At 43.1% G+C, this 20,371-nt stretch overlaps 1 protein-coding gene and 1 long non-coding RNA gene across 4 annotated transcripts; one reads left to right on the forward strand and one right to left on the reverse strand.

Annotated features, from left to right (window-relative positions):
• Positions 1–1,358: 1,358 nt before the first annotated feature.
• rdh10a (retinol dehydrogenase 10a) lies at positions 1,359–11,810 on the reverse strand. The gene is made up of 6 exons (XM_077012312.1): positions 11,053–11,810; positions 10,461–10,690; positions 5,368–5,466; positions 3,610–3,755; positions 3,151–3,282; positions 1,359–3,049 (listed from the first exon to the last, which is right to left on the reverse strand). The coding sequence occupies exons 1-6, from the start codon at positions 11,336–11,338 to the stop codon at positions 2,926–2,928; spliced, it is 1,017 nt and encodes a 338-aa protein (XP_076868427.1). The 5' UTR covers positions 11,339–11,810; the 3' UTR covers positions 1,359–2,925.
• Positions 11,810–19,044, forward strand: LOC143519167 (uncharacterized). 3 transcript variants are annotated; one of them, XR_013132376.1, is made up of 7 exons: positions 11,810–11,993; positions 12,830–14,104; positions 14,861–14,968; positions 15,261–15,396; positions 15,778–15,882; positions 15,984–16,039; positions 16,311–19,044. It is a non-coding gene; the product is annotated as an uncharacterized LOC143519167 (long non-coding RNA). The 3 variants fall into 3 exon arrangements; XR_013132377.1 differs by having other exon boundaries at positions 11,839–11,993; positions 15,300–15,396; XR_013132378.1 differs by lacking the exon at positions 11,810–11,993 and adding an exon at positions 12,236–12,374.
• Positions 19,045–20,371: the final 1,327 nt, after the last annotated feature.

Consider the following 20,371-nt stretch of genomic DNA (forward strand, 5'->3'; position numbering starts at 1 on the left):
ATGAGATAATAGTGTTCCTCTCTCTCTCTCTCCATCTGTCTGTCTCTCTCTCTCTCTCACACACACACACACATTGTATCTAAAAATTAAACACAGTAGATGCATGTGTAGCTATGTGAACTTAACCACGAACCGTCCTGCATGTGTTTTGAATTGACATGAGCCACTTGTATTTGAATTTGCCACTGGTCAATGTGTTATTGAGCTAATTATCTCCTTACTATATGAAATGAGTAGTTCAGACACTTGAACTTTTAGACATGAAAACACTGAGGTGCAATGTTTTAATTTTGTTTCTCACGCATTTCCAAACTTCTGAGTTCCTGGCAGTGCTCCAGTTGTTTCGTCAGCAGGTCGCGTTGGCTTTCGTGACCCGTTTCCTGTGTCTTCGGTGTGAGGGGGAGCTGTTGGTCCACACCAGGCTGATTAGAGCTGACCATATGCTGCTGGGGACCAGAGCTGTCAGGATGCTTCTCCTTCTTTTGTATTCACAGTCCCAGAACGCAGCTTCGCTCAGTCCGATTAGTCACGCACCAGAGTGGATCCCCAGCCCGCCGTCACACACATTCCCCCAGTCCTCAGGACCTCGTTAAACAAGGATGACTAGCAGCTGGCAGAAGAAAGGGATGGCTCCTTTTGCTATGCACAACACTGCTCTGTACAAGCCAGTTTAATCTGATCGATTAGCTGTCCTACTTAGTGAAATATATCATTGTAAATTTAATTTGGATTGTGATATAGGTGTAATCACTTCTGTACACGCATGCAATATATATAGCACTGATGACTATAAACCCACATTCTGTAATGTTAAAACATAACTGAAACGGCGAGTGAATAACTTCCCATTTTTGTGGAATCCTCAGCATAGTGACCTTTACATCATCATTAGTCACCATTGAGATTTCACTGTTGTCTGTAGTCATTGATCCGTTCAAGCTGATAACCCTTCACTTCTGACACATTTTCCGGTGACTTTACAGTCTGATGACAACGCAGGGCAGGACAGCAGAAATGGAGCATATGAGTCCCAGTGCAGCCCAGTGGGGGCGTAACCAAAGCAGCGTACCCTGTCCTTCCCACACAGACGCTCATATACAGTCACCGCTGTGTCTTCAGCTTCTGCTTAGACACGCGTCACTTGACTTGAATGGAAAAGTGTAGATTTAGGGTACAGTAGTTACAGCCAAAGAGAATAGTGTGACTAAAATAACATCTAGAGGCATTTTAAGATTCTGAGTGTACTTTGCGATAACCTTGTATTTGTGTGTGTATGTAATAACATTTTCTAGGTTTGTGCTATAAAACGATCAGTACCACAGAAGAAAATGTAGTAACAATATTACGGACACATGACAAAAACTCAACAACTGTATTTTTGTACAAGATACAAGTCCAACAAGGACAACCTACAGGTATAGTCAGATCTGGAGTCAGTGGAATCTTTTCCCCTTACACTACAACAAATAATAAAAGGACAATCTAAAACACTTTATTAATTTAAGTTAGGTATAGACACTAAACATTGGAAACACTTAGTGTGCTCCTCTATAGAGCAGTCTTACAGTTACAGAAGATGCATAATGTCATACTGTCAACAAGTGACACAAATGAAGAGGTAGCAATCTTAGGCTCATCTCGGGAGGAACGGGGCCCATCGGAATGTAGGTCAAATTCATAAATGACTTGGACACAAAAAAATTCCAATATCTGTTCACACAGAGCAGTCAATAGTCCAAGAAATGCCAAACAGAAAACATTTTAACTGGACCTAATGGACAAATCAGTGAGATTCAGACACTTTCAAATAATTGTTTTCTTGACTTATTTTCAACATTTACACACTTCTGTAGTTCATGCCCTGGGTTCATCCTTTGTAATTCTGGAGAACTGGTGACAAAATCATATACTGATAAAAAAGAAGAAACACCCTCTTCCAGCTTACCAAAAAGCAATCTAAAACATACTTTCCCAAATGTCCCCCAACATCAATAGAGTGGGAGCAGTTCTCTTCTATTCAGTCTTCTATAATGAGGACAGATGTCAGTGAGTTAATGCCCTCTGTGGGGACACTGGCCCTGCTGATACTGGCACTCAGCCCTCAGGACAGTGTGACAGGGCAGCGGGACCTGCTCAGCACACAGAGCGGCTCCTGTGCGGGACGGTCACCCCATCCGCTCCATTTCTCTCTACCACATGCGCGAGCTGAGAAAAGGAGGTTGAGGTTTCATACGTGTGTGTATACAGTGTGTCTGAACAGCCATAAGAGTGTGTTCAGCTGCTCACAAGCAGAGCACTGAGCAGAACCATCACATGGTGATGTGATGCAGGCAGAAACGTTGGGATGGACAGGCCTTCCCCTGCGTGCTGGCACCTATCTGGGTGGCTGTGAAGCAGGTCATCACCTGATTGGGACACCATCGGATTGATCACCAGGTCCTTTCTAACAGATCAAATATTGCCTCTGGTTTCTAAGAAATGAGGTGGCGTAATGGTTTAGCTAATAATCTTGGCAGTGTAGAGAAATTAAGTGATTACAGTGCATGTCTACAAACAAAAAGTGACAAGGATTTACTGCTCATACAGTAACATACTGTATATTTTCACACAGACACTAAGTAATGCTGGTGACTACATTGTGTAAATAATTAATGAATACCTCATGTATGATTTCAAAACTATTGACAGTATATAGATGGTTGGTTCTTTAAAAAAAAGAAGAAAAAAAAAAGAATGAAAAGAAAAATAAATTCTTAGCGTAGTACACAGCTTGCTTTGTTCCAGAGGAACAATATGGTAAACCTTTGCATCTGCTCAATGCAAGTGCAGCAGTCTAGATTCAGTCTCTCAGCTGATCCCCCTTCCTCCACAGTGGTCTTCCGTCCTGGCTGGGACACGCATGGCCTGGCCGCAGTCTGCCCACGTCTAGATGCCGTTCTTAGTCTCGTTGTTGTTCATGGCCTCTTTCCTCTGAGCCAAGAAGGGGTACATGCACTTGTCTGCCCCGAGGAAGCGGTACATGCATACGATGGCCTCGAAGGGCAGGATGCTGCAACAGAGCGAGGAAAAGAGAGATGAACAACCCCCTCCACCGAGGTCACACCCAACGTCCTCCATCGGACCAGCACGTTCCTGAGGGTTGCCGCTCACCTTTTCATGAAGTTGACCATGTAGACGATGCGAGGCGTGCACACCATGGGCTGGTCGGTCAGGATGGCTCTCATGGCCTGCTTAACGCAGAACTCGGGCTTGAGGGGAGGCATGAACGGCTCGATCTCCTTCCTGGCCGTGGCCACGGAGACACGGAGAGGAGGAAAGCAAAAAACAACAGGTTGAGAAAAGCCCTGAGCCATTTTCAGAGTCACTGTTGAAAGGAAACGGATCCACTGTGCACCTGTCAAAGAGGCAAAAGGCTCCGTTTGAAACGAGAGCTTTCTGTACAGACATCATTGTGTTAGGAGAAAGCCAATCTGACTGTGACATGAGTGGGCACAAGCAAAGCTACCCTAAGCACTGTTCAGCAATGTCCACTCGCACTAGAACACTATTGTCCACGTCGCTCCTTAGTGAAGGCCACTGGAAATCTAATCATGCCATTTGGACAGTTACCTTATCCTGCAGCCTCTGAACATTCCCGTGTCCACCAGGTAAGGGCACACCAGCGTCATCTTGATGCCGTCTTTCTCCGAGGCCTTGATTTCGTGGCTTAGGGACTCATGGAAGCCGATGGCACCAAACTTGCTGGCGCAGTAATCCTACAGAAAGAGGGAGAGCCTATTAAATCGAGTAGACAGCGTTGAAGTACCTGGAGTGCTTCTCCTCCCCCCAATGACACAGTAAGAGCAGAGCTGCTGACTTCTACGGTTTCACTAGCGTTCTTCAGCTCCGTATGGCTGCAGGAAGGTTTTGATGTGGTTCACTGTGGACATAATCTTCAAAACCAGCTTGGTCAAACACAGATGTGTGTAGATAAACACATAGGGATAAAGAGATTGGACTGAGTCCACATACATCACCGGCTGCCTTAGTCACTGCATCAATGCCAAGTCATAAAAAAAAAATAAAAAGAAAAAATAATAATAAACCCTCACACTCAGGATTTAATGGAAGCATAATAGGTCAGAACCAGCGTCTATGTTTCTGCCTGCTTTGAAGTCAGGCTAAGTCAAGATAAGCGCTGGTACAACCCAGTGCATATGGGCATCGAACAAAACAACACAGGCAAAGTTTCCCCCCAAAGGCTGGTGGAAAAATGACACCAGGTTGGAGAGCAGTGAAAGGAAGCTGTCCAAGCAGCAGAATATTAACTCAGTGAGGCCTTTCACTGGCACAGGCTAGAGTAACCAGTTTGGCACCGTTCTAACCATCCGAGCAAACGGACTGGATTTACATCGAGGGAAAAGAAAGGAAAAGAAAAGAAAAGGCTCATTGTGTGAATTCATGAATAGAATTTTTCGATGAATGGGAAAAAATAAATAAATAAAAAATATAAGCCAAATTAAAATGTTACAGCAGAGAATAAGAATCTTCAGCACCATGAGAGGCCTTTCCCTACCACAGTAACAAACCTGAATACACTAGCTCCTGCACACACACACACACACACACACACACACACACGCCCCTACATACACGCGCCCCAACACACGCAGACACAACTCTACACACGTACGCACACACCCCTTCATACGCACGCACACACCCCTTCACACGCACGCACACACACCCCTTCACACGCACGCACACACACCCCTTCACACGCACGCACACACCCTTTCACTCACACACACCCCTACACACGCACGTACACACACCCCTAATGACACGTGTGCAGGCAGCATGATTTGTAACGTTTTTGGAAACAAATTCTCTTTTGACTGTAGTCATTATTGTCTTCACTTTGATATCAAGATAGTATAATGAGTATGATGTGATTCTCCATCCTGTAATCCTGGACCATTATAACTCACATAACTCACCACTGGAGGAGAGGACAGTGAGCTAGCCCACTGGAGGAGAGGACAGTGAGCTAGCCCACTGGAGGAGAGGACAGTGAGCTAGCCCACTGGAGGAGAGGACAGTGAGCTAGCCCACTGGAGGAGAGGACAGTGAGCTAGCCCACTGGAGGAGAGGACAGTGAGCTAGCCCACTGGAGGAGAGGACAGTGAGCTAGCCCACTGGAGGAGAGGACAGTGAGCTAGCCCACTGGAGGAGAGGACAGTGAGCTAGCCCACTGGAGGAGAGGACAGTGAGCTAGCTAACTGCAGTTCCGAGAGTTCGTGCTCAGACATGCTGAGCATGTCTAAACACACTCTCCCTTTATTTGAGGCTGCCAATGGATTTATTTGGTGGATGCAGTGTACTAACCTCCACACCAGCTGTGCTGAAGAGCCCCAGTGAACTGGCAACTGTCACAATGTGGCCATGGTTCATCTCCAGCATCTTGGGAAGAAACGCCTTGGTGGTCTGGAAGGGGATGAGGGAACGAGAGGGAAAAGGAGGTCATTTCGTTGATGCTCTTCATCTGTGCCAAAGCCCTTTGATCCTGCCTTTTTCCTCCATCCCTCTACTAATAATTCACCAAGACTAAACAATCCTCATCTGCGTAGTCCTGCAGAGGGAGTTCAACAGCTCCTCTTCTGTCTGAAAGGACTTTACTGACAGCTCCACTTTCACACGCACCCATGAGATTCATTTACACACAACTTATTTATCTGGACAAATAACAACTTCCAGGAGTAATAACAGAAAAAAAAACTTGGTAGTAAAAGTTCAGAGCCAAACCACACTTGGCCAGTTGGCTTTGCTGACTGGCATACTTTAAAAAATATGCATCAGAATTCCAAGTGAAATAGTGAATTAATAATTTTAATAAGTTTGTCTCTCCCCCAGACAGAGCTTTGTAAGAAACCCCGCACTGAACAAGCAGTGCTGGGGAACCCGCCAAGTGCACGTTTAAAGAAGACGGCCTGTATTCCAAACCCTTACACTCCTCCAACTCAGAGCAGCTTAGTACAACACATGAATATCACAGCTGGATAGTTGGTCCAATAACACTAAAACCAGATGCCATTATTCATGACCTAATGAACTGCCTCTATGTACCATTTACTAGAAAGGCTCAGTCAGACAAAAGTGCCTGTTTGCAAGTAACTAGCTGATGCGATTTTTGGTGCAACACGAACAAAGTCTGAACCATTAGGCCAACATTTTGAGCCCTTCTATAAGATCTGAGAAAGGAAGGCTCACTGCCATTGGAAAACACCTGCATCATGCCTGCATAGCCCTCAGCAGAAGACATCCAGACCAAGACCCAGCAGTGAAGACACTATAGACCCTATAAACCCTCAGCCAATCTGGAGGCCAGAACCAGAAGACAGGGCTTCAGCATGGCCAGCAATAGGAGCAGCCTGTCTGTGTACGGGGAGCAGCTCTCAGAGCCCTGGGTCTGGACGGGCCCCTTGAAACACATCAGCCTGACGAGCTGTGGGATGTTGCAGCCCAACTCCCTCACACGGCTTAGTCATGTGATAAGAATTCCTGGTGGGTTCACCGCACACACGGACAAACCAGCCTGTGGTCTAAAACTCATTTCTTGACAGAATGAAAGTTGACCTCATGTTCAGGACAACAGCATGGCAGAGAGAGAGAGAGAGAGAGAGAGAGAGAGAGAGAGAGAGAGAGAGAGAGAGAGAGAGTGTGTGTGTGTATGGAAGGAGCATCAGAGCTGCAGAAGGCACATCGCTCCCACGCCATGAGAGTCCAGGAAACACCACCACCTGCTGCAGCCCTGTTTACAGCGCTCACTGTTGCCAGGAAACCAGAATAGACCATCATTACAGTTTTCCCGCTCACCAAAACTAAAAAGTTTCACAATGTCTATTCTAATCTGATATTAATGTGACAATAGAGGTTAATCAAATTTAAAAGGTAGACAGCTTAATATTAATTTGTTAATTCAAGTCAATCTAATGTATAGTGCTTCCCTGAGGGCGGCGTGGGGCGGACCGGAGGGCCTCGCTGACCTTCCTGACACTAAATGTGTGAAGCCAAACACGAGTTCGTGTCTTTACTGCGTAGCTTCCTTAATTGGTTCTCAACGCTCGGGTTTACGCTAAATTAACTTCCAACAACAGAGGGCTTCCTCAGCTCCAGGTCTGCTGCACTTCCTAATTGAGAACTCAAGCACACAGCTTCACACAAAGCTTTTCTCAGCTGCTGTGTCGGCCTGGATTAGTGCTAATGTTTAAACAACTATAATATGCAGGAGCGTTGGGTCCAAAGGGCCCGTAATGAAGGGTCCCTGGACGACACGGGCCAGGTTGGGCCTCCGGGACGCTGCTCTCATTTTGCTTTAATTGATCGGTCGGGTATTTGTTAGATGGCAATTTCACATCTATGAAGCAATACAGGAGAGAAAAAACACAATCTCTCCAGCTTCTTTTACAGCCCAACAAAGGACGTTCTCCCATTTCACAGAAATGAAAAACTAGATGCTTGTTCTTTGATTACATTAGTACAAAATAAATACTTTACATTTGGACAATAGACATTTTATTCTCTGACTGGAATAAAAATCCTTGTATCTAAAAAGAACCAATTCAGTAATGCTGTGTAATGGTCACTTAAATGAACAAAACAAAAGACACCTGTGAAAGCACATTCGCAGGTAGGTGCATTTCAAAGTCAAAGTATCAGCACATGTGCAAGGCTATCCAATAAGAGTCTCCGAGACCCCAGCAGGGCCCTTCAGCAGAGCCGGGCCCTTTCTCCTGAGGCAGCAGGACAACTTGGCTCCTGCCACTTGGAACCTTGTCAAGCTGCTCGCAGGACAAGAAAGCAATTGTAGCGTAGGTGGGTCAGGCAGGATCTGGCTTTGCCTTGATGCTTTTCTGCAGGGAGCCGATCCAAAGGCTCTGCGTTCGACAGCACGCGCCCCCCGTCATCCTGCAGCTACGCCGGTTACGCCCGGGGGGGAACCCACTGCCCACACATGGCTCATAACGCCGTTCAGCACGACGTCCGCGATGCCGTCTCACAGACAGAAATTCTGAGAGAAGAAAAAGGAGGAACTACGCAACACGCAGCGCTTAACACACCGGCTCTGAGCGGCCGGCCCCTCTGGACCTCGCAGCTCAGCTGTGTGTGTGAGCTGCTGCAGGCGCTGCTGCTCCTCTGCAGCTGGTGTGTGTGTGTGTGTGTGTGTGTGTGTAGCAGGTCCAGAGAGAGCACAGGCTCATGGCATGTTCTCATAATGGTCTCACTTCCTTTTGGCTACAGCAGCACCGCTGCATTCCCATAACACAGCCCAGTACAGCCCAGTACAGCCCAGTGGAGTGGAGAGGAAGGCCATCTGGACTGTGGCCATCTGGACTGTGGCCATCTGGACTGTGGCCTTCCCCAAACACAGCCAAGGAGTGGCAGCTCCTCACCATTAAAGAGAGCGACACACAGGCTTTGATGCCCTAAATTAACACATTACATAACACTGCCATTTTTACTCATAACAACTCTAAAACATGTTGGGAAAAAGAAAGAAAAGGTGTTCTGTGTAGAAGTGTGTGTACGCCACTTGTTCATGGTCCCCGTTTACACTTCCAGGTTTCTGTGTCCGAGATGAACGATGAGAAAGTCCGGTTGGCATTGCTGGTTTGGGGCTTTAGATAACCGCATCATCCAGTTAACCACATCATCCAGTCAGAGGGCCCTATACTGACTCATATTTATTTCAAGGTGAATGCAGCTTGTAATGAACCACACACAAACACAAGGCTTAAGAAAATGTGTCCACAAGTCAACTGAAGATTCCAGCTACTACACTAGCCAGCACATATGTTTGAGCCACCTCGAAACTCACTGAACACGCTACACACCATTCTGCAGCTCACTCGCTCCCGGACAATACATCACTCCTTAAACCCAACTTCTAAGCATTACAAACCATTCTTCAAGTCATAATGGTTTATTAAGCTTGTTTTACTCACACCAACATAAATGAAAAAAACCCACACATTTAAAGACAAATAGAAACACTGATGCAGGACACCTCCCATTCATGTACTGCATCAGGTGTGGAGATTTGTGGGAGACATGTGCAAGTGTCCTGTCCTCTCTCCCCTGTGTGAAGCCACACACGTCCGTCTGCCGGCCATCAGCAATCCCGTCACACTAATAAACAAACAACCTGCTCTGCTGGGATCTTCCTCACAAATGTCTGCAAAAGTGTGACTTCAGCTCAGCGTGGTCCAAAGCAAACGGCCTGCCCACAGGGTGGTCTGGTCAAGACAATGTAGCCTGCAGGCATTCCATGCTTACTCATTTAGCAACAGAAGGTTAATTAGAGAGAGGCCAAATGAAAACGCCCTTGTCCAAATGGCACCTCCCTGAGCAGGATGTGCCCTTCACTGGACTGTTAATGAACAAACCCAGGCTGAGCATGCAGGTCATGGGAAGAGTAAGGACCATAGTATTAGTGCAAGCTGAAACAGGACCATACTCTTACTACGGGCTGAAACAGGACCATACACCATACTCTTACTACGGGCTGAAACAGGACCATACTCTTACTACGGGCTGAAACAGGACCATACACCATACTCTTACTACGGGCTGAAACAGGACCATACTCTTACTACGGGCTGAAACAGGACCATACTCTTACTACGGGCTGAAACAGGACCATACTCTTACTACGGGCTGAAACAGGACCATACTCTTACTACGGGCTGAAACAGGACCATACTCTTACTACGGGCTGAAACAGGACCATACTCTTACTACGGGCTGAAACAGGACTATACTCTTACTACAGGCTGAAACAGGACCATACTCTTACTACAGGCTGAAACAGGACCATACTCTTACTACGGGCTGAAACAGGACCATACTCTTACTACGGGCTGAAACAGGACTATACTCTTACTACAGGCTGAAACAGGAACAACTGTTCCTGTTTGTAACTTTGCACAGCCCTATTAGTGGTTATCCAGAGAAATGCTCTAAAGAGCTGAAAAATATTTATTAAAATCTCTTGAGAAACAGTACATTTAATATTTTGAGATACAATAAAGATTGGCAATCGGTAAATAACTGCAGTCTCAACACCTGCTTTCTAGGACATATGACTGATTCTGATTCTGCAAGTGGGAGCATCTTTTGCAAAGGAGTTCTGTTCACACTTATCAAGTATTCAGACTTGCAGGCCCCAGGTGATCAGACTCCCAGGTATGAATACAAAAACATCATGCAACACAAGGCCAACATCCTTTCCAGCTGTGAACCAGCACAGATACTGGTGCTGAGAAAAGACTTTGGATTCAACATAAGATCCTATCTGAATGCTCAAATGAATTTGCACTGCAGGATGGACAAATATCTCCAGCTGCAAAAAGCACTAGTGTGGAAACACTGATAACTGTCAAGCATCCAAATGATGTGGAGGCTGATGTGTGTGAACTCACCCAGAAGTGTGCGTGGCAGTTGACCACCATGGTCCTCTCGATCAGCTCATCGGGACATTCGAGCAGGTGATGGCCCGAGACCACGCCAGCGTTGTTGATCAGCAGGTCGACCTCTCCAACCTCTCTGCAAACTTTCTCTGCAGTGGAGTACACGCTCTCACGCTTGCCTACGTCACACACGTACGTGTAGACTTGTGGACGGATGGGAACCACCTCTTCCACCCCAGCTTCTGAAAGCACACCCAAAAGATCACTCACACAGATTCACAACTTCATCTGGCTGCACATCTCACACATCTTTACAATTGTTTAAGCAGGCTTTCCCTTCAAATGGGCCATAACCCAGTTACGTCATGCTTCCACAAGCATGAGTGATCAACACACCAAGTTCCCCTTGGTTCGTTTTTATTACATATTTGATCAAATCGTACCAAGTTGGTTTTGGGCGGACTAACATAAATGGATTTACATCTTGCCTCTCTGGAAAAGTGTATTACGTAACATGCAACTAAAAGCCTATGTATTTAGTTCAACTGTCAATTGTGTAGGACTTAAAAAAAATAAATAAAAACAGAAGTTACAATGTCATTACCCTCTTTCGCTACAGGACTGTCGAGTTCACGGTAGATTTGTCGCACCATCTCTGCGGTCTCCTCGTTGCTTTGGCTGTTGATGTCCCACAGCACCAGTATGGCCCGGCGGCGGGCGAACTCCTTGGCGAAGAGCCGCCCGAGCTGTCCGCCGGCCCCGGTGATCACACACACCTGTCCGGCCACGCTCTTCTCCTTCGGCCGCACCAGCCACTTCAGGCCGGCCATCGCGATGGCCCAAATCACTTTTAAAATGACCACGAAGAACTCCGCGACTATGGTGATCATTGCTACTCTGATTTCAGACCAGGCAGTAAGAATACACGATATGATTTAGTCTGAATACTAATACTAAAATAAGGCAGCTGTCTATCTTAAATACCCTGAAACTTATTAATAAATGTAAATAGCCACCCTGGATTTAATTAACAAAAATGTTAGTTATGGGTTTACCATGTAGGCAAATCTCAGCACTTCATGGAGACTAATGAAGAAATGTCTGCTTTTAAATTCAACTCTACCATATATTAATTCATAAAATAGCATATTAGACTGTCACACTCTGAATAACAAGAACGCAACTGACAACCGACAAGTCCAGATATGTTGGTTATATCTACAGTTAAATAGTCTAGGCTACAAGCCTACCGTATGCGTAAAATGTCTTTAACGACAAAGTCAGACTGAGATAATTGAAAAAGAAAGACGGAGTGAAGAAATAAACCCGCCTGCCTCCCTAAAGCCGCCGGTCGAGTCACTTTCTCAAACGCGCTTGTACAATCCCGACTGCGCTCGTGCACCACTGCCGCGCTTGTGAGCCCTCGCGCGAGACTGACAGTTCCTGACTGATCTCACCACATCGCAGATGCGCTGCCTCTTTTAAACCAGCCTGGATCGCTCCGAAGCCTAAAAAAAACCTATCCGGAAAAAAAGGACCCAAGAGGTAGGCTATTGTGTCGAATGCCTGAGAAAAATTCGACGGCTCGCTTGATGTTAATCGGAGTAGACGTAAAATAAAGCTTGCATTATGACATTCAGGCTTGTTTTAGATTATGTGCGAAATGTGTGCAAATTAAGATATCGTGGTTGAATAGACGGAGACGTAAGAATGGTCCAAAAGTGCAATGGTATGCAGGTTTTTGCCAACGTACTCACTACCTGTCACGTTATGTATTATGGGGAGCGTAGGTCTTGCGTTAGAGCGAATACTATTTTTTCAGTTAAAGAACTATTGCTTCATTGCGTTATATTTGTGCTTGATGATCCATGAGATTAAGTTTACTCCCAACCAGCCCGTGAATTACAGCCCGCCAACAAGCAGCAGGTAGCAAAACTGGACAGAAATAGATTTTATTAGGAGTACCTCAATGACCTGACTAGGAACTCATTCACTCACATTTAGTAAGCTGTAGATTCCCCACAAGAGAAGGTGGGGGTATGTATAAGTTGACTTCGTATCGCCTCAGATGATCAGAGATTAAACTTGGAAGACTTAGAAAGCTCGTGTTTTTCTTAATTACATCTATTTTTCGCAACATATATTTATAAATCCAACTGTATGAACTCTAAATCCAAGTTTATCAAACTCTAAATCCAAACGTAGGATGTTTCCTTTTAACTAGAAGGTCTGTAGTGTATGCGGTCATTTTTGTTGAACACTTTCCCCCCTAAATAAGACAGAAAAATCAGTAGGCTTGAAAGAATTGTAGACTTGTCGCTTATAAACAGCTGTACAATGTCGCCATCTTGTGGCGTGTGTTTTTCTTTTCAAATTCACAGTGGGATTCTCGGATATCTTCAGAGCTGGAGGGATCAACCATCACCGCATCCCACACACTCCACATTCCGGAGAGTGTGTGGACGCCAGACCCGCTGCCTGCCTGTGCACCGTGCTCCCTCTTCAGTCATATAGTTACACCTATTTTAACAACCGCTTGAGTGCTTCTGTTTAAAGTAGGACGTCGTTATTGTCATTGACAACAAGCTCGTCCTTTTCCCGACTGCGACCTCAGTTGTGTTGTACCCAGCCGGGCATGCTTTGCCACAAGCGCGCGCGCACTATTTTTAAGCTGCAAGTAAAAATATCTAGCGCGCGAGCCCTTCTCTTCGCCCCTGGGGAAGTTGCCCACCGTGTTGGTGCATCTCTAGACAGATGGGAATAGCGGGATATGAAAACGCACCTTTCTCTTTCCTGACAATTTTGGTGTTGTGCTGAAAATGACCGCAAATGAGTTGCACGGTTTATAAAACGTTTGTCAGCAAAAATAAAAGAGAATTCCATAAAAGGTTAATTAAAGAATAACAGCCTAATGTTGCATGTCAGTACAATGTAATGACTGAATAAAATATTTGTTCTGAATATGAAACAAATAGGATTAAGAACCTGGCACTTTAGCCTATCAGGATTCGAAAGCCTCTCAAGTTAACATGTAGAATGATTCTATGAAATGATTTGATTCAAGAAAAATCAATATATATGATTCAGATACTGAATTTGTGGCTTAAATACCTTTTTCTGACCTATGAAATTTAAGATTTTTGCTTTTTACACCCCAATGCAGTGTGCAACAATAACATCTCAAACCATCTGAGAAGTGTTGAACTGACTTCAAATGAACTTTGGCCATGCGCCGTTTAGCTGAATTCTAGTGCTGGTTACTATAGTAACGTGTACTCATCATGGGGCTACAGGAACGCTTTGCGATGGCAGATCATTTAGACAAGCTAGCTAGCTAAATAGACCATTAAAAATGGTTCTGCAAACAATTATTTTGTAAATAAGTATTTAAAACATAAGATAATTCGTGCGAATCAGACCTAAATGTGCATTAGAACTGGTTGAAATGCGACCATTTGTTTGTCCGAAACTGGTAACAGTACCTGGCGACGTATCGAGTATCGCAGAGCAGGACAGTAATAAAAGTTGCGCTCCGCACCTCCGAGACATCGCAGACAACATTCCCACTTTCAGATTAGCGCCTGTTGGCAAAACGCCTGAAGAATTCAGAGTCGATGTTTCCTCGTGGAAAAAGACGCGTGCTGGCAGCCCGAGAAGTAAGAGCAGGACTCACCTCGATTTCTCATCCACAAACACAGACAAGCTGCTTAGATAAAACTGCTGCAGTTGATTGTGCAAATTTGCTGACAGCGAGCTCGATTAATCTTTTGGAATACATCATGCTTTATGATATTGTTAGTATTTTTATGAGGATTTTTATCTAGTTTGCAAATACAGCATTAAATATTAACATGACTGAAGAGATAACCATAGCACTTTAACTTACTGTCAATGTTTTACGATCTAAGTCTAAGTAAATCCATGTTAATTTGACTATAATACAATAATAATTCCATACATACCATCAGGGGCGAGGCTAGGGTATTTTTAGTGGTGCTAGAGCACCACCGTGAAGTTGCTTAGCACCCCCTGGCTCAACACATTTTTTAAATATTATATTATGCAAAAAACTTGCTCTGCACCTGCGCAATACTTTGGTATTGTACCTCTGTGAGCACTGGGGGCTGGGCACCCCTAAAGACCAGATCCTAAAATCGCCCCTGCATACCATAGTTATTCTGATATTGAAGTATGTGTGACCATCACTTGCTGTCTCATTTACACACGCAGCCAGATAATGTATCTTATCAATTCACCAGACAGTATAGACTAGACAGTTATAACTACTGAACCTTTCCACTCGGGTATTTGTAGATTGGTTAAACAGTTTAAGGAGGTTATTTGAAATGTGTGTTTCCTGTGTTCCGTTTTGCTCCTGTACAAAGTGCGCATGCGTCCGTTCTCTTTTGCAGCGGTGACGAGACTAAACCGAGAAATCTCTAACAGTGATACATGTGGGCATCATTTTCTGTTTGATAAGACATGGAGAAATGGAATGTTTTCCAAGAATACATTCAGAGGTATTTTTACTTCCTCAGATACAATAGCTTGAATTACTTTGTCATATATGAAATAAATAAATTAATGAACAACAATATCGTGGTTTACATGTTTTAACAAAACTAATCTGAAATTAGTTTGTGGATGAAGACAAATTGTTAAACTATCAAAACAGAACACGGACTGCTAATAGATTTCCTAGGCGATGGTACTTACTCTGTTTTATGTTGCCGTCTTAATTAATTAACAAACTTATCTAACATTTAATAATTATGACATTATTATTTACTATTATTGTTATGTATTCGATAGATGGAAAATTCATCAAACCCAGATCTATCTTGCCTCCAGTTTCTCTGGATTTCCAAAATCATCGACTCCACAATTTATGCAAATTAACTCATCAAAAGGAAATGTTTTATGGAAATACAAAACCATGTAGTTTTGGGTTAGTATTTTATTATTCAAAATTTCAGTATTTCAATATTATTCAATATTTTATTATTCAAAATAGTCTTGAGTATTTCCTTGTTAGGAGTATTTAAGTCCAGCATCTGGGTTAGTTCTTGTCTTGCTGCCTTTTCTCTCCTGCGGTTCTGATCCTCCTGTGTGTGTGTGTGTGCGCGCGCGCGTGTGTGTGTGTGTGTGTGTGTGTTTTGTGCCGTTCTTCTCTGCCTGATGTCTAGACATTGGTGTCTGAACTTTGCCCCACAGAATCCTTTTCCTTCGGATTTCCCTGCTTCAGTAAAAGCTTGCACTTGAGTCTCCTGTTGATATTACAACATGCTAAAAACAGTCAAAATTGTAGTATTCTATTTATCCCTTACAGGTCCTATGAGAAAAATGACCTCACCTCAGTTCCATCGGTTCAGTTATCCGTCACCGCTCCACCTATCGTTGGAAGGAACAATGTTTCTGGAGGTTTCAAAAACAGGTGTCTAACATAACCCAGTTAAACATCTTACAAATTGTACCACCAGTTGAATATAAGCTAAATACTAATAGACCAATTTACTGCAACCCACCCATCCACAGGCCAAAGGTAAATAAAAGGCGGTGTAATCGCTTCACCACTGGATCTAACACCTCAAGTAAGCACATCAGCGTTTGTAAGCATGTAAATCAGTATTTGATGTGCATTAGTGCACATAGTGTTGTAAGCAAGTAAATGTTTTTATTTTCAGATGCACTAATGCATTTAGTGACTGTTTTAAGGACATTTTAATTGGCATCAGTCAGGCAGACTTTGAATTTGGCTGTGCATCAAGAGCGAGAGATTTTGTGTTAAGTCGCATGCTGTGGGTTCCTGCCCTTCAGAGTGCTGTACTTGGTTGAACAGGCTGGTTGTTTTTGGACTTGCAGGCATTTCGTACCCTGACCCTGTTCCAGGGGCTCCAGTATCCTTCACACAGAGGCTTTTGGAGATCTCCTCCCTGGAAGGAGAAACAGTTCAGGAGGAGAAGATTAAAAATCCTAAGAGGAACCGCAGACAGGAGTCCTGATGAAAAATTACTGCCCCGGGAGAAAAAAAGACATTGCTGTGTAGTGCCAAAGAAATGCCTACAGAGAGGCAGGGACAGCAGTGAGGTGCAGCGTCGGTGGTCATTCACCCTTACTAATGCACAAGTCGACATTGTAAAACGCACAGGCTAAAGTACAGAATGTCACATTTATTTTTGGCTCTTCTATGTGTTTATTGTTTTGTTATTGTAACACATTTTGTTGTGCAGATGGTTAAGATAGAGTGTTTCAGATTTACATTAATCTAATCAAGTCAAAATTTATTTATATAGCGCTTTTTACAACAGTTGTCACAAAGCAACTTTACAAGTGTCCGAGTCCAAGCCCCCAGTGAGCAAGCCAAGGGCGACAGTGGCAAGGACAAACTCCCTAAGAGCATGATGAAGAAACCTTGAGAAGAACCAAGACTCAGGTGGGGAACCCATCCTCCTCTGGCTGACACCAGTCACCATGGCAACAATAATTAGACAGATACATAAACAAAGAAGTGATGGGAATGATAAATAATTCTCATCGTTGTGTGTTTTTATATACATGTGTTCTCTATGTAATTCTTATTCTTAAAGAGTCCTAGACTACTTGATGGTCAGTAATAGTAGTCCAGGGCCGGGGAGATACAGCCGTAGCAGAGGAGAATTTGGGGTGGTGAGAGGGGCCAGGGCAGTGGGTTGATCCTTCATCCATAGCTGGTTAGTCAGGAGGTGGCTGGCCCAGGTTGGACAGCAGGAAAGACTCGTCCCTCCTCATCTCATTACTACTGGAGAACTTCAATTTTTCAGTACCTAATTTTCATCTTTTCATAATTACTCAAAACATCAGCAGCAAAATTAGTAAATTTACCTTCAGGTTAAGGGCCTGTAGCATCCCAGAGGTGACTGGAGTCACTAAGTAAAGGTTAGAGAGTGAGGCTTAGGTTTAGGTTTAGAGTTAGGGCTAGGATCACTGTCCGTGACATCAGCAATTAGTCTGAAGACACGTCTTCAACATTGAGACATCCTTCCTTGAAAAAACATTTACAGTTTACATTTAAAGTTTAAAACTTTGTTTACTTTTTGTTTTAGTTTAGTTTTTTTATAATAGTTTTGGCTGCTGGGCACATGATGGACAGCAACAGTCCACTCTCTGATTTACCACAGACCCTTTATTACAACACTCATGTGTAGTAGTGTCTGTAGTTTTCACATTTGCAACTTGCACACAGCAATGCGTCCAACTTGAATTATTTTGATCAAAATACAGGCCTACACAGAGATGATTAGAAGAAAGTTACAAAAGTAAAGATGACTATGTTTACATACTTCTCTACAAAAGATTATTATTATAACTTCATGTCAATTGCCTGGTGTGAATAATTCTGCTTCAGAAAGTAGTATCAAACATATGTCTTTCAGGAACTCAGTAACAGTTATTGGTGAAATGTGCTGTTTCTTGATTACATAAAATCAGATTAGCTTGGATTCTTTGTCTAGCATGTTTGAAGTTTAAAACTATACAAGTCCAATATGTCTGTGGAAAACAAACTTTACACCTTTTATTACTAGTTATATGAAAAATAAATTTTAGGGGGCTAATGTGTCTTTCTGTATGACGTGGACCCATACATGTGATACTGGTTTATGTCATACCCTGTGTGTGTTAGAGGAGAATGGAATTGTTTCTTCTCCCTGAAGCTAGTTAACTACTGTCAGTTTCTAAACCCTTTCTAAGTTTTCTAAGCCCTTTTTTGTGTTGACCCTCCAGGTAACTGATTTTTCTGTGAAACTGCCTCAATCTTGGCTGGCAGGTCGGCTTATAAATTGCAGAGCAAAATCAGATTTCTGTGTTGCAAATGAAAATGGGTAATTTACTGTAATTCCAACAGTAACTATGAACACATAAGTGACACTTAATACATTAGTATTAAGTGTCAATAGCAATAACCATTTGCATAAGAAAAGAAAATATATGTTGGATTTTCCAATATAATACACATTAACACACAATTTAATATATTATTAGCATGCATAGGAAATTCATCCCTGAGGATGAAGAAAATAAAGTTAGAAGAAAATAAAGACAAGATTTGTTTTTGACAAGAATGACCCTTTGCAGGTAGTAGTATGCAAAACAGCCCTGTGAGATGTGGGTTTCCTAAAGGTTGACTATGATGTCCAGTGATATCAGGGTCAGTAAAGGAGTTTTGTTCACGATCCACTTGCATATTATTTGTATTATATCCTTTGTTTCAGGTTTACCTATAAAAATGCCCTGTAACAAACACTAAACAGACGTGTATTTTAGAGTGTTTATTTCATAATTAATAACCATTAAGAAATAAACATCATTCATAAACCCTTTTAAGAGCTGATGTACTGTAAAGTTGCACCAATGTTTCTGTCATGATACGGGGCCCTCCCTGCTGGTCGTACCCGTCCAGTGACAGTTGTCCTGTTATTGTTGCATTGTGTTTGTCCCTCAGGCGGTCGGGGCCTATTAGCAGGCCACCACCTGACGGTCGTTTATTTGTCTATACATTAATTTGGATCATGTCCCGGGTCTTTGGTTTGCACACGTCATCATTAAACCCTCCTTTTTCCCTGAGACTTGGCGTGATTGCTTCCTTTTTAAGTTTGCACTCCCTACCTGTCAGTTTCCAAAAGCTAAAAGCTAGAAGTTATTATAATTTTAGTATAAATATATATGTGTATATATACTAAACACTAAACAAAGAGATATGTAATGCAAGGCTGCTATCAAGCTGCCCACGGGCCATTTATCATTTCAGACCCACTCTGCTCAGCTCAACCAATCACAGCAGAGCTTCTGAGGAATTCCTGTAGGAGGCCATTACTGATCTAAACACATGACTGGATGCAGATCGTGTGCAATTTAATTCAAGACAGAAATAAGAGAAGCTACTCCTACACCCTTTTGTGAGAATCCTGGAGTGTAGATATAAAATATAGCTGCCAAAAACAGAGATGGACCTCGTGTGGAATTATTTACACATGGCAGAATCCCCATTGAAGGTCAAGTTGCAGTATTTCAGTAAAACCGGCCAGAGGTGGAGGTACAGCCTGTGTCCCTGCCAAACCTAAATATAGTCAGACCCATGAAAGCCCTGTACTTCAAGATTCTGGAGGCTCAGTGGTTCAGAAAACCTGACGTCCAATTTAACAGGTAACCTAATTTATCTGGTTGCTGTTGTATGGCTATTGTTTATACTTAGGAAGCTACATCACAACATACACCACAAAGCTCACGTGAAACTTTCAAAATGTATAATAGATAATAGCACAGTACAGATAATAGTATTTTGCTGCATTTCCCCACACGTGTCCCCACAATGTTTCAAATGCAGCCTGCCTGTGGCTATACAAGTATGAATGTAAAATAAATTGATGTTTTTTTCTTTATCCGCCATGAGAGTCCTGAATCTTGGCTACCTCTCCAAAGAAAACAGCATAATGTGGCTAGATGTACTAAATCAAGACTAAAAAACACCACAATTCGCTCGCATATTACTACCTCTCTATCATCATACACAACCCCCCCGACCAACCCCCCCACCAACACACATGCTAATGTTTGGTGTTCCTAATGTTAACCATATGGCCTCATTATGTAAACTCTTGGTATCAATTATCTAAGAGGAACCACATTTATCAAACTTAACTATTCATGAAGATCAATCCAGTTAGAGTGAAAACTAATTTAGTATTTATTAGTAAAAAAAAAAAAGTATTTATTTCCTAATTAATAACCATTAAGAAATTAATTCCATTATAAACTCTTTATAAAAGATAAAGTTGTACCAATATTCATGTTATGAAGGTATTATAATTTTAGTAAGAATTGTATATTCATACTGCTAGTTCAGATATTTAGTTTTTAAGAGTTGTTTAGGATTCTTGTAGGTATCT

Source organism: Brachyhypopomus gauderio, chromosome 7, assembly GCF_052324685.1.
Source record: "Brachyhypopomus gauderio isolate BG-103 chromosome 7, BGAUD_0.2, whole genome shotgun sequence".
In the NCBI taxonomy this organism is placed as follows: Eukaryota; Metazoa; Chordata; class Actinopteri; order Gymnotiformes; family Hypopomidae; genus Brachyhypopomus; species Brachyhypopomus gauderio.

Coding starts and splice junctions, on each gene's coding strand:
- rdh10a (XM_077012312.1), bottom strand. CDS start 11,338: ATGATCACCATAGTCGCGGAGTTCTTCGTGGTCATTTTAAAAGTGATT. Junction 10,691..11,052: donor CAGTCCTGTAGCGAAAGAGG/GTAATGACATTG, acceptor GTGTGCTTTCAG/AAGCTGGGGTGGAAGAGGTG. Junction 3,283..3,609: donor TTCAGAGGCTGCAGGATAAG/GTAACTGTCCAA, acceptor GGCCACGGCCAG/GAAGGAGATCGAGCCGTTCA.